The sequence below is a fragment of the Limanda limanda genome, chromosome 10 (genome assembly GCF_963576545.1).
Source record: "Limanda limanda chromosome 10, fLimLim1.1, whole genome shotgun sequence".
Lineage (NCBI taxonomy): Eukaryota > Metazoa > Chordata > Actinopteri > Pleuronectiformes > Pleuronectidae > Limanda > Limanda limanda.
Window position 1 is genome coordinate 12,502,888 of NC_083645.1, and position 13,899 is coordinate 12,516,786.

General features: G+C 40.3%; 2 protein-coding genes across 2 annotated transcripts; one reads left to right on the forward strand and one right to left on the reverse strand.

The window, feature by feature from the left end:
• Positions 1-956: 956 nt before the first annotated feature.
• Positions 957-6,660, forward strand: LOC133012029 (G2/M phase-specific E3 ubiquitin-protein ligase-like). Its single transcript, XM_061079993.1, has 15 exons — positions 957-1,010; positions 1,469-1,591; positions 2,425-2,675; positions 2,879-2,989; positions 3,161-3,283; positions 3,383-3,460; positions 3,543-3,590; positions 3,672-3,797; positions 3,888-4,058; positions 4,147-4,577; positions 4,766-5,076; positions 5,220-5,398; positions 5,678-5,850; positions 5,937-6,151; positions 6,289-6,660. Exons 4-15 carry the CDS (start codon positions 2,900-2,902, stop codon positions 6,531-6,533), a joined length of 2,190 nt encoding a protein of 729 aa, XP_060935976.1. The 5' UTR covers positions 957-1,010; positions 1,469-1,591; positions 2,425-2,675; positions 2,879-2,899; the 3' UTR covers positions 6,534-6,660.
• A 476-nt stretch (positions 6,661-7,136) lies between these two features.
• On the reverse strand, positions 7,137-9,023 carry LOC133011384 (uncharacterized). Its single transcript, XM_061079116.1, has 4 exons — positions 8,763-9,023; positions 8,475-8,659; positions 7,662-8,298; positions 7,137-7,226 (listed from the first exon to the last, which is right to left on the reverse strand). The coding sequence occupies exons 1-4, from the start codon at positions 8,862-8,864 to the stop codon at positions 7,137-7,139; spliced, it is 1,014 nt and encodes a 337-aa protein (XP_060935099.1). The 5' UTR covers positions 8,865-9,023.
• Between the last annotated feature and the right edge of the window lie 4,876 nt (positions 9,024-13,899).

Consider the following 13,899-nt stretch of genomic DNA (forward strand, 5'->3'; position numbering starts at 1 on the left):
GGGCTTCCTCTCTCTTGGACCGCGGACCGGTGTCCGTCGCAGGTGCGGACGGCTATGGCAAGCCGATTTGACATAAATTCGCTAGACTGGATATGTGTTGCAGATATCTGCAATTCAGTTTCGCCTAGTCAAAGAGAACATTTTGGATATCCGCAACTACATTCCTCCTATCCACAACTGTCATTTCAGATATCCACAAAGACATTCCTCCTAGGAGAAATGACGTCATTTTTCCCATTCATGTCTATGGGGTTTCTCATTACAGATATCTACAATTCAATTGCGGATATCCACTATGTGAATTACGGATATCTGCAACTGAATTGTAGATATCTGTAATTCCAGTTGGAGATATCTACAATTTGATTCTGACTAGTCATAATTCCAGTTCAAGATATCTTTAATTCACCTCAATTCAAGATATCTACATGTCCCTTTTCAGATATCTTAAATTAAGTTTTGACTAGGCGAAATTACATTGTAGATATCTCTAACTGGAGTTAAGACTAGTCAAAACGACGTTGTAGATATCTCAAACTGGAGTTAGGAATAGTCATAATTTAATTGTAGATATCTATTATCAGGTTATAGATATCTTGAAATTAATTTTGATTAGAGATATCTAAAGCTGTAGATATCTGTAACTTTCATTCCGCCTAGTCAAAATTGAATTACAGATATCTTAAATTAGAGATTTGACTAGGCGAAATTACGTTTCAGATATCTGTAATGACAAATTATAGGACCGCCTCCCACTTTAGACGGGAGCGGAGCAGGTCGTTGTCGTTCATCATCATTCACACAATACACCTGTGTTCACTGATTACATCGGTCCACGGATCAGTTTAGTACCATGTCACAGCAGCCGGCAGTCGAGGGGGTCGGGGTTTTTAACCGTCTTTTTAACGCTGCAGCCCGTGCCAGGCAGGAGCTGGCAACGAGCAATGAGGATTCCCGATTACTTTCTTCAACGAGAAGACTATTTCGCCGGGAAGTTCCACGAGTTCGGGGTAAGTTTGGCCATTTGCTAGCTAGCAGAATGTGCTAGCAGAAGTTCGAGGTAACGTTAGCTGTTTAATATGTTAACCTATCTTGTTTTTCCGGACTGACTATCGTGCTTCGTTATCGTTACTATAAAGTTATTTGCAGCATAATTCACAGCCTCATACGTATTTAAGTGTAACGTTAATTCAGCTGCTACCTCAGGGATTCCCAATCTGGTTATATATCGCCGTTTTTCAGAATACCCTGCTGCTATGTATAAACAGGCCTAACCATGACGCCCTTTATAATAGAGCACCTTACCACCCACTGAATCACAGGGTCAGTCCCTCTCTGCCTGCATGCCATACACCCCTCAGTACATTCATGTGAACTTTTTATTTGTTTTATTTAGTATCTTATTGTCCATATTATTCATATAGATTTTAGCGAAGAGTGACTGACAGTTATGTATTTGTGTTAACAGGAGGATCTGGTGGCCGCAGGGAAAACCTTATTTGGCAAGCAAAGCTTTTCCTCCTTCCTGGGCCAGATAGTGATTTTCTGCCCCCAACAAAAACACTTGATGAACTTGCTAAACTTGGATTAGGTAATGTGAGATTGAAGCACATAAGAATTGAGTGTTATTTACTTTTACACCTTATTATCCAACCTTCTTGCCAAGAAAACTATGGAACAAGCTTTTTTAATTCTAACTTGAGCCTGTCTGGTCCCATTTGTAAAACTGTGTATTGGGAGACATTTAATTATGTTAAAATACATTTAGCATTTGTTTTAAAGAAATATTGTAGAGCTGTTTACTCTTTAATGCATTTTCATAAAAGTTTCCATGTAGCCATTTTAATAAATACACCTATGCCCTTCCAACACTTTCTCATGCCAAGGCATCATTTTGAAAGTGTTGAGGAATATCTCCCAATGAATCATTTTGCATCAGCTATCTAAAGTTAGTCAATGGTGGTTATGGTTAGTGTGGGTTCTAGGTGGTGCATTCGGAGGCTCAGCTACACCATATATCATATGTTAATGTTCTTTCACATATTATGCTCAGAGGCTCAACTGTGTGATGCCCTTGGGAGTGAAACCAGGCTCCCTCATCTCAGTCATATACAAATTTTGTTTAGCTTTAAACTTTGTAGAAGCACAACTTATCATAGGTTAGCTGTGACAGTCATACAGGTCTACTTTAATGGTTGGCAACACTGATTATCTCTGAAAATATGACAACAGTTTGGAAGCCTTGATTTGTGGAATTTATCGTCTTTGAAACTGTCTTCGCGAACATTGTAGGAGTCTGGGCAAGATCTCTAAGGACAGTTTGCGAGGATTCCTGAAATATCGGGAATATAGTATTAGCAACTAATGGCTGAGTTACTTTGCCACTAGAAGCAATTTTACTGATGTTTACATTTCCATTTTTAGGAAAACCTGTGCAAGATTCAGCAGACAGCCGCACAAACTCGAAGATTGGGTTGAACTGGAGTCTAGCGGAATTAAACAGCTTTGTTTGTCACAGCTACCCTCACATAAGCTTAAATTTGGTTGGGTTTGAATTGGCAAGAACAGGCAAAGGACGCAAAATCCAGATATTGAATGTTCGTTCTGTGAGGGAACTAAAAACAGCTGTTGGCAAAAGCAGACTTTACATCGTGCCACGAGCCACTGTCTTGCAGGTATGGAATTATATACACAGGGATTTATATCATACTACAGTGCTGAAGTTAGTTTCACCTTTGTAACCTATTTTGAGGTTCTTAGAAATAGGCTGTTTATGTTTTTTTACCTTGACAGTTATAATAATAATAATAATGTACTACAATCAAATGTGTTAACTGTAATGTCTGCCTGTAACTGAAGTTACCCTCTCTGACCTCAGGAAACCTCACCACCCTCAGCCATGTCCCAGAATTCATTCCCACCACTCTCTGCAGCTCCAGCAGCAGATGAGACCTCACAGGTGGCTAAGGAAAATGTGGTTTCAGATCAGGTCCATATTGAAATGATTGCACATCTAAGATCAGTATGCACTTGATGAGTGGCAGATATAAACGGTGTTTTTGTCTTTTTCTAATATGTATTTATTATACTGTGATGTCTGAGCAGTTACATTCCCCAGGCCAACAGTTTTTGTACGTTTTGATTTTCTGTGTACTGCCAGGTGGCATCCACATCCTCTGCCATATCCATGGTTTCATTCCCACCACTCTCAATTGCTCCAGTACAAGATGAGACCGCCCCTTTGGCTGAGAGTACCCAAGCTCAAAGTGTGGTTGCAAATCGGGTAACAAATTTTGACATTAAAGAATCTATTATTTTAAGTATGTGTAGGCCTATTTGATGGTGATTGGTGAGAAATGCCATTTTTGATGTTTTACTTTAGGCTCTTCAAGAATGGCAAGCAATACGTGCCCAGCAAGACCAGGAATATAATGACAATTTGTTGGTGGATCAGGAGAAGGTAAAATTTCCAAGTTGTTATTTTGTATGTTTTACATGATATTACAGAATGCCTAAATAATTTTAATGTGGTCTTTTAATAGGAGAGGAAGAAACTAGCCTATCAGGCCTGTGAGGAAAGGCGTCAAAAGGTTTGTTTGTAATATTCGTTTGAATAAACTAGCCGAAGATTAATTTGAATTTTCTTTTTAATGAGACCAATAACATTTCAGGCTATTGAAGCAAGACATCAGCGTCTATCTGCATGTGAGGTACCCTCTGATGGGGTGTTGATCAAATTTAAATATCCAGATGGACACCTCAACATGAGGAAATTCAGCTTGTGTGAGCCAATTCAGGTGATGTGTGTTCAGCTTGAGAAAATATCAAGTGTCGTCACAGTGGGTTGTCAAACGTCACTGCTGTAACACTGTTTCACATATTTTTAGACCTTGTTTGACTTTGTGGGACAAGATGATGGTGCCAGTGAAATCTTTGTGGTACAAGAAGCCACATCATCAAGATCAATTGAGAGCAGTTCCGCCGGGTCAATAATGGATCATGGCATAAAACCATCCTCAACTCTTTACGTACTTTGGTTTTCAAATCACCATGTACAGGTAAATGTATATTGCATTGTATTTCCTGTCTCAAATGAAAATTGTTTTGTTTTGTGCAAGCTCATGTATTGTGTATGTTTGTCTTCAGGAAATTCTCTCAGGTCAACAAAATGATGGAGCTCATGCCCTAAACCATACATCTCCTGGTCAGTCGTCGCTGTCTGAGCCCTCAACCCCGCAAAGTCTCTCTGTGCCCTCTCTCCAGTCTGAGCCCTCAACCCCGCAAAGTCTCTCTGTGCCCTCTCTCCAGTCTGAGCCCTCAACCCAGCCAAGTCTCTCTGTGACCTCCACCCACTCACTGCTGTTTGAGCCCTCTCTCCAGCCTCTGCCATCTGAGAACTCTATCCAGCCATCGCTCACTCTGATCTCACAACCGCAAGAAATCCTGACTGATGAAGAACCATCACTCCCTCCTTCACCTGTCCAGGAACCAATCATTGATCTTGATGAACAAGAGGAGACGGTTTCACAAACTCAGTCTCCTGTATCAACACATCACCTTAGAGGACCTGTGGATGAGTATGTGTTTCTCATTAACTTGACATTGATGTTTTTGGTGTATGTATCTATACCATAAAAAGGACTAGCACTAAACCAAAGTCAGTGTGATGCCTATATCCTGTAACATTTAAGCAGGTGGTTAAAACTTAGAAAACATGGTACGTATTTGGCATATGAATAAAATGTATGAACTTCTTTGGTTGCAGGATTGATCTACAGACCATATTGAAAAAACTGGTCAGCAAAGTAGATGACTGCTTCTCTCCAACAAGCAACCAAATAAATGTGTGCAGGGACAATGTTTTACCATGTAGCCTGCGGGCGTTTAAACGGAAGTCCTTCGACCCTGAAGCAAGACTGGATGTTGTCTTTGTGGATGAAGATGACAATGGTGAAGGGGCAGTTGACGAAGGCGGCCCGACCAGAGAGTACCTAAGGCTGTTGATGAGGGCCGTCCACCAATCAAACATCTTCGATGGACATGAGAAAGACCGGCAGTTGCGTCTTGATACGCAAGGTAAGGAAGCCCAAATTCTTGGGGCTGTCTTCATTCAACTGGCATAATTCTAGAAATGCATACACGGAAACCTATTTAAATTATTGCACTCCCTTATTTCTCCTGTCTTGATTTATTGTGGTTTTTTTACGTGTTCGTTTTAGCTTTACAGAGTAAACTGTACACCTGGGTGGGGAAAATGATAGCTGTGTGCATCATTCATGGAGGAGTTGGTCCGCATTTCTTCTCGGAAAGGCTTTTCCGGCAAATCTGTGGAATAGAAACGACCCCGGCCACGGTCGATGAAGTTGGCGACCATACTTTTAGGGAGCAGTTGATGAAAGTAAGAAGGAGAAAGGTGTTATACATTGAATGTACAGTCTACTGTGACACAGCCCTCCAGTTGCTTTCTATTAACTTTCTATTTATGAAATGCTTCCTTTCATAGTGTACAACTATTGACATGTAATTTATATAGGATAGGTGTCCTTGTAGGCAGAGTTTGGATTGTAGACTCCTGCACATTTTAATTATCCTTGTCTTTATGTGCCACTCACTATCTTTCATTCTGTCTTTTCTTTCTTTTTGTCTTTCTTTCTGTCGATTTGTCTTTTCTTTTTAGATACAGGATGCAACAACAGTCAGAGAGGCAAACAATGCAATAACAGAGGCAGCAGATAGTCTCAGTATTATAGGTGCCTTGAGACATGTGTCCAGCCTGGAAGAGAAGGACTCCCTTGTCCAGTCAGCTGCTGACTTCTTTGTCAACGGCAGATTGGCGACTGCCCTGGACCAGTAAGTAATTGCCTCACCTGTCTTGTCTGTCCGAGAAATTAAACTCACTAGCCCAGGACAACTCACACTGTCACATGTTTTCATAGGTTTGCTGATGGGTTAAAAACCCTTGGATTACTCAAAGAGATGAGGGAGAATCCGGCCGTGTTCTTCAACTTCTTTGTCAATGAGGAAATTCCCCTTCAGGCGAAGGACCTGTGCAAGTTATTTGTTCCAGACTTCTCAGCGCAGGGCAGCAACCGGAGAAACCGAGAAAATATGACAATCTGCTTCTGGCGTGACTGGTTGATTGACATAGAAGGTATACTAATTATTCTACCAGTAACAATATTGTATGTGAAAACATTTGATTTATTTTAAATTAACTTTTCTCCAATTCTATCAAGGTGTGAAAGGCATCACTTAATCACCGTTTCACACCACTTTCTTGTGTTACAGAAGGAGAATGCAGTCCAGTCACCCTTGAGAGGGTTTTGGAATTTTCGTCTGGAGCCTCTGTAGTCCCTCCACTGGGATTTCCACACCCTCCTCAAATACAGTTCATTCATGAAGAGAACCGAATCTTCCCTGAAGCAAACACGTGTATTGTTACACTACGCCTGCCGCTGCACTCTTCTTATGAATGGTTTAAAAAACATATGATGGAGGGAATTTTGCAAGCGCCGACCTTTGGTCTTGCATAATGTTACCGTGTTTGTTTTTAAAATTGTTCAGTGCAGGTTGTTAGAGGGCATGCCTCTATTGTTCCCAATTGTTTTCTACATTCTAGTTTTACAAGTGCTCTTTAACTTGGCACTTGTTGTTCTAATCACAACCCCATCACAAGATTTGTGCCCACCCTCTGCCACTCTGCCAATGCTGGGCCCACGACACAGGCCACAATGCCTGTTAGTTGGGCATCAACCACAGCTGCCATCAAGTGCCAAGTGCACTTGCACCTTCACTTTTAATGATGTGGTACTCTGTTAATGTTATGTCCAATTTCATGCACTTTTAAATATTTTCTATGTCCAAATCTTACAAGTGCTCCTTGCCTCTGTGGCACTTGTTGTTCTCTTTACTGTGGTCATCCCCACTTGCTGCACTCTCAATAAAGTGGTCAGTGCTACAATGATGCATTGTTGAGTGTATTTATATGCAGGGCCTATAATTTAACAAATCCTTTAAATCAGCATCCCAATAGCAGAAGGCCTAATAGACATAAGAATAAATGGCTTCTAGGCAGAATGGAAACATTCTCACACAAACATGGACTTTTGATCAATACTCGGACTAACAAGACTTTATCACTTTAGATCAAGCGTTTGCAATAATACACATTTGTTCCGTTTGTTTTGAAGACGTATGACCATGCATGATGCCAGCCTCTTGGGCACCTGTGGGCAGGACATGCAAATTAGTTAGACATCAAATGTATATTTATTTATTGTACAATGTTGACCAAGCACAATGGGAGCAGTAACGCAACTATACAGCCCATCCCCCTACACAGAGTAGCCTAAACAGAGTCAGGCAGGGCGTGTCGGCGCTTGTCAACCAACAATAGGCCTACAATATGACATATGACAACACTTGTTGCTACTTCCAATGTCTTGACTGGCACACCCGGCATTAGCTACATCCTGGATAATGTATGCAACCAATAAAATGTCTCTGGGCTTGGAATTGGACTATACCTGATCAGTTTGCAAAATACTGACAATTGCAGTACAGCAAGCCTGATATTTAATCTTCAGATCAGAAAAGTGTTGGATTGCATTGTGCACAGATGTCTGTTGTTGCCGAGTGAGGATGAGTTGAGGTGGCTCTACCCTTGCAGCTGGGAACTCTTCCTCGTCAAGTGTAGGCAGTGTTTGAATTCCGTACTGCGCTAGGATGGCCTCAATGTTTTGGTCGCTGTAGGGATTTTCCCCAAACACATTGTTGACAGCTGTGCTGTCTGTGGCAATATTTCTGAGCATGCCCTCTGTCCAGAGTTGAGTTGGTGTGCGATTATTTTCTGTTCTCAACGGATGGAGGTTCCAGGCCTGTCTAAACTGCTCCAGTCTTTTCTGGATCTCCGGAAGATAAACAATATGCAGTGATAGTCTGTGGACATCATTATCTGGGTTTAGAACCTCTGAATCCTCTAAGGAGTAGAACATATGGTAAAAGTGCTGCAACACATGCAAAAATACATCACGCCAAAGGCGTTCAATTCTCTGATTGTGAACTGATCGTCCGGTTATGAAACCTCTGTGTTCAAGTCCTTGAACTAGATGCATGAATAAAGCCACAAGGATGTTTTCACCACCATGGTCAGATCTAACTCTTGATGGTAGGGCGTAGAGGCAGGTTGCTTTCAAAAACTGAGAAAGCACTGTTGTGGAACGATTGTCTGTGCTGCAGCTGAGGTAAGTAATCAGACGGGAGTATCCATCAATTGCACCATGAGTGACAAAGCCCCATCTAGAAAGGTTGAAAAACAAATAAAATGATTACTTGAAATTATAATACTATTGACAGTAGTCTTGAAACAATATAGCTGTGAACTCCAGTTTTTCACTTGCTGAAGTTCTCTTCAAAATATAAAAGAATATATTGACAAGTCTGGTAGTAAGTATGACAAGTCTGGTAATAATAACCTTATCAGACGCATGTTCCCATCAATGTGCCACAAACTGTTGGGGTAAGGTACATGATAAACACGTCTTGCAACTGTCCGGCTCCATCTCCTTGCAGCAGCAGTTGGATTCACCCGTGTCAACATCTCACGCACTCTGGACCGTGTAACAAAGACACCCCGTGTGCGCAACAGGGCTCGAATAATCTGAAACACATTTAAGAAAAGATCTACATTTTCTTGATATTCAAAAAACAATGGCACACAAATGTGAATTAAATACAGGCTAAAAATAAAGACCACCAATTACCTCATTTCCAGAATTAGGATATTGGCCCTGAAGTTGCCTCACATGTTGTTCTAGTCCACCATCATCTATTGCAGGCCGCATACTTCTGACAGGTATACCCATCAACTTTGACTTCTTGTACAGAAATGATGAGGAACACCCAAGTATTTCAGCAGTTTTTGCAATTGTATTGCCTTGCGCCAGCAGAAATTCTATCTGTTCTCTGGTAACATCAATAGCTGGTCGGCCTGTTCTCCCTACAAAAAGAAAAAGTCAACAAGGTTTAAGTGTTGAGGCAGCATTGGACTGTTTATTAATTATACTTTAAAGTAGGCCAATATATCAGCATACCAATTCTCAAACATGCATTGAAATTGCATATTGTTAATGAATAGGCCAATAGGCTACCCTGGGTGTGGAGAGGCTTGAGGATTTGCAAAAATACTGTATTTATTGCTGTGACCAGTCAGTGGACATAACAGTAAGACCAATACATTTAATGATTGCTGAAATAAGCACATGGATCAGTGTGCGAAATACCCATCAATATTCGGGGGGTCCCCATCTCCCCCGATTGTTGCGCCATATCGATCTAAATTTTCTCATGCAGTAGGCCTATTACATTACAATATTTCATGGATGCAAGCCAAGATAATCAGTCTAATAGGCTACATGACAAACACATGCACACACTTAACAATTTTGCAAACTGAAATAAACATTTGACAAAACTTCCTTTTACAACGGTGAAAAATCATTAAAAACACTGAACGGGAGCAAGTGTGCGGACTTTCCACTCTTTTTCATTTTGATAGTTATTTTTGTCCAGTAGCAATTGTTTTTTATTTCTTTAGTGTGACTTCTCAACATTACGTCTTCTGTTTGGCGCACATGGCTAATTTGCATACGCGCACAGGACTGGCTGGCTGCTTGGCAAAAAATAGAACATATTTGTGAATAAATGTTTAAAATTCTGAATACTGGACATGGTGAGCTTAAACACATTGAAATTACCATTAGTGACAATAATATACATATATATATATATATATATATATATATACGAAATTTGAGACCCCTCTCAAATTTTGCTTTTGAGGCTTTCAGGGGGTCTCATGGGATAGGGGATAGTCGGGGGGTGCCCAGCCCCCCCGACCCCCCCGTATTTCGCACACTCCATGTGGTAGGCTATGCCACTCGTTTTTTTGTTTGTTTATTTTTTATTGACCAATGTACAAAATCCATAACCACTCGGTTATCGGGTCACCCATGCAGGAGCGATAGAGCAAACTCCATGACTCTGACCCATGCAACTTGTTTTTGTATTTTCACAAACAATCAGACGTGGTCTGAACCGTGCACCTGCATGTCCGTAGGAAACACTATCGCCACTATGTCGCCACAACTATTTTACGTAGCGAACTAATGCATATTATAGCCTAATATATGAATGCAGTGATAAACGGACACACCTGAACGAATGCGCCCGACAGAGAAACTTCGGTCTTCCCCAGCCTGGAAATGTGTGACTACTAGATTTTTCAGTTCAGCCAAACTGCTTTTGAGTTCGTTGTTGGTCTCTGGTGATAGCAAATCTTCAATTCTTCCGAGATTTCTTTCACAGCTTTCAATCGAACGACGTTCTCTCTCTCCACAAATCCCCTGTGTGAGGGCTCGTTCAATTTCATGGCATTTTCTGGTGATTTTTTCGATTACAGCCAACGCCATGACTGCTCCTTTCTTATTCCCACTTCTTCTTTGATTATGGCGGCAATTGGAAATTACGTATTTCTGGATATCTAAAACGTCATGCCCAATAATTCGCACTCAAATGACGTTTGAGATATCTTTAACTTTAATTCTGCCTAGTCAAAACTGAATTACAGATATCTGCAATTGTCATTTAAGATGTGTGACGAGTTGAATGTCGTTTTCTGTGACGTCATTGCAGATATCTGTAATTCAGTTTCGCCTAGTCAAAACTGAATTACAGATATCTTTATCTGTCGTTTCGACTAGTCACAATTACATTACAGATATCTTGAATGAAAATTCCAACTATTCAAAATGTAATTACGACTAGTCAGAAAGAAGTTGTTGATATCTACAATGTTAATTCCGGATAGTCAAACGTAGTTGATAAATGACAATTCGGCTTGCCATAGACGGCGGCCCGGCGCGGGTCGGGTACTACTCGCGTCACCTCAGCTACGGCGCCCGCGGGGGGAAGCCTCCGTTCGCGCGGGGGGGGGACATGCTGACATGTGGACATGCTGACATTGTTACATTACAACACACATGTCTAACTGACGTTTGAGTTTGATTTTGTGCTGGACACCATTGTTTCTTATACTTTAAAAATGTTGCACTTTGTTTAATATGCAGACCTAACTTTTTTATTTTGATAAGGGGTTAAATAGAACTTATATGCCCTCTTTTTTATTTATTTTTATCACGTTGGAGTTGCTAGTTTAAACCTACAGTTTTGCACTTTAATATTTGAGCCTTTCTTTACATTTTGTTTTGTGCTGCATTATACGATGACATACAGTTTGTTGTTGTCAAAATAAAATTAACTGAAATTAATGGTCAATTTGATTTTTTTGGAGGAAAATTAGTCGTTTAGATTAATCGACTAATCGATAAAATAGTTGTCCGATTAGTCGATAGAAAAATAGTCGTTAGTGGCAGCCGTACTTTCATTTAAGAGAAGCCAGATGCATCCATGCCAATAATTATAGGAGTTTGTTTCAATTAACCCACAAACCCACTTCAGGAAGCATGGGAATACTCCATAATACCATTTAAATTAAATCTAATGCACTGCTTAATTAAAGAAGTTATTTTCCATTGTTCCACATTCACCTTCAACTTAATCACAGGTTTTACTTTTATTCTCCTCCGGGGATAAAACAAGTTTCTGGGAAATTCAATTATCCAAGTGAAAGATACCAATCTTTATCTACACATGTGACTGGCCCCAATTTACTTTAATTCAACTTTCCTGCCTTTTCTCTCGTTATCTCCTTTTTCCTAGACTTTCTACTATCTTCCTAAATCATGGTATTATATCCAACTCTAAAAATAACCTTTAACCATTTCATAATATAATGTTTCTCTCAGTTTTCATCTTGTTAATCTGTGTACAAAGATGTTGTCTTTTGGGACGGAGCAGGATCCCGAGTTCGGCTCTTTCATTGAGGCTTTTGTGCAGGCTCATTGTGGACAAGGGTGAAATAAAACTAGAGAAAACCATTGAGAGCGAAAACCGAAGGGGAGATTTAAAGAGCGTCACTGCCATGGGCCTTTAATCACGAAACTCATAAAGACAGGAAACTTTGAAGTCCAATGGCTCTGTTAGGAAACAAGGCACACACCTGTCCTGGCACACACACACACACACACAGACTCATATATACAAACACAGACATATGTTGATGGCATAAAACACTGCGCACCTACACAAACACAGGTATATGTGCACAGTGAACCCTGTAAATCAAGCCTGACATCACCTGTACTAGAGATTCCCTGAGACTGTTTACAATACAATACCCTCTCCGTCTTTGCTGATGTCAAGGTTAGAGAAACTGGAGAGAAGAAAACAATCTGTGCAGTAAATCACACCAACTCCCGTTTTTATGATTAGAACTATGGCTGAAGCTGTGTGTCCGTGTAAAACATGTTTAACTTGTCCTTTAATTCCATGTGGGATCGCCCATCTTGGTATGAAAAGAAAAGAAAAAAGAAGATTAAATATTTAAATCAATCAATTAATGTAATTCTACTTTTATGAATGACATCATACAAAACATATGTTTTTTCGAATTGCAATTAACAAAATGTGCTGTAAGTGTCGTTCATGTTTTCAGTCTATGGTCTCAATACAAAATTATTATCATCAGACTGATCAGAAACTGATCTTCCTTGGTTGGTTGGTGACAAATGCTGCTTACGTCTACTTACATTTCTGAATGACATAAATATTGCAGAAATTGCCTTGTAGGTAATTATGTTTTTCACTATCACTTAATGAACATTTCTGTGATTAATCGTTTAATGTAGTAAATGTCTGAAAATAGTGAGAAATACCTGTCACCAGCTCAAGTTTATGTCATCAAGTAACACGTCTGACCAAGAGTCAAAAACTCAGATATTCAATTTGCATCTAAATTTGTTATTACATTAGACGAAGAAAATCAAATCTACACAACTGAAAAGTGGAAATTAGACAAGAATTTATATGTCTACTTGAAAAATAACTCAAACTGTTAAGATTATTTAGATGATCAATTAATCAACAATTCACTTCAGCTCTTCAAAGAAACTTGTTGAAATTCCCTGGGTACATTATAAGAGATACTCAATATGCAAGACACACCTTTAGAACTTCAGTTATCATTTTTCTCCCTGGCTGAGATACATTGTTGTGTCACAACACAAGCTCCATCACCTGCAAATTAAAGCTGCTAAGCAGCATAATGAAACAATAAAGTTTCCTCCCAACACATCCACCCACTGGTTTGACCTCTAGTGTTTCTGACCTTCCTCATAACAGAGACAATGACTTTTGATTGAATAGCTCTGGGAATTTCGAAGCAGGTTTGACTGCTTGTGCACGTTTCTTTGCCCCGAGGAGCGCGATGTAAAAAGTAAGTTACAGACTTTGACATCCACTCCATCAGCTCTGTGAATTGTGGAAATGCATTGATTGTTGTGACAACCTTATTGTGTCTTGCCGGGCCCAGCTGGCGAGGAAGATAACAGAGATAACATAGCTCGTTTCTCATGAGAGCACGCTCGTGTCTGTCCCCCTGCCTCTGCCTCGGGCTGTGCATCTGAACAGCTGAGCGTGTATGGGCGTGCTATGTTTATGTCGGTTGGATGTACGGTAATAGGTGGTGTCTCTGAGGTAATGCCAGAGATAACACAGAGGAGGCTGGTGTGTGCGCATCAGATTTCCTGTGTTAAATATGTTTTCCACCGCAAACAAGCTGATGGCAGAGCGAGGCATCACTGTCAGGTATTAACGGTTTAAAAATTTGAGATAACGACAAACGTCAACACACACACAAACACACGCCGGGTGGTGTCATCTGCCTTTTATAGTGCTGCAGCGTGAGGAGGTAATGTTGCAATATGGTAACTAAAGTCAGCT

Bases quoted from the DNA above. Each gene is read 5' to 3' on its own strand.
- LOC133011384 (XM_061079116.1), bottom strand. From the start codon at position 8,864: ATGGGTATACCTGTCAGAAGTATGCGGCCTGCAATAGATGATGGTGGA. The intron at 8,660-8,762 runs GTAATTGGTGGT...AATGTGTTTCAG, and splicing joins ATCCTAATTCTGGAAATGAG to ATTATTCGAGCCCTGTTGCG. The intron at 7,227-7,661 runs GTAGAGCCACCT...TCCTGCCCACAG, and splicing joins AAGAGTTCCCAGCTGCAAGG to GTGCCCAAGAGGCTGGCATC.
- LOC133012029 (XM_061079993.1), top strand. From the start codon at position 2,900: ATGTCCCAGAATTCATTCCCACCACTCTCTGCAGCTCCAGCAGCAGAT. The intron at 5,399-5,677 runs GTAAGAAGGAGA...TTTTCTTTTTAG, and splicing joins TTAGGGAGCAGTTGATGAAA to ATACAGGATGCAACAACAGT. The intron at 5,851-5,936 runs GTAAGTAATTGC...ATGTTTTCATAG, and splicing joins TTGGCGACTGCCCTGGACCA to GTTTGCTGATGGGTTAAAAA.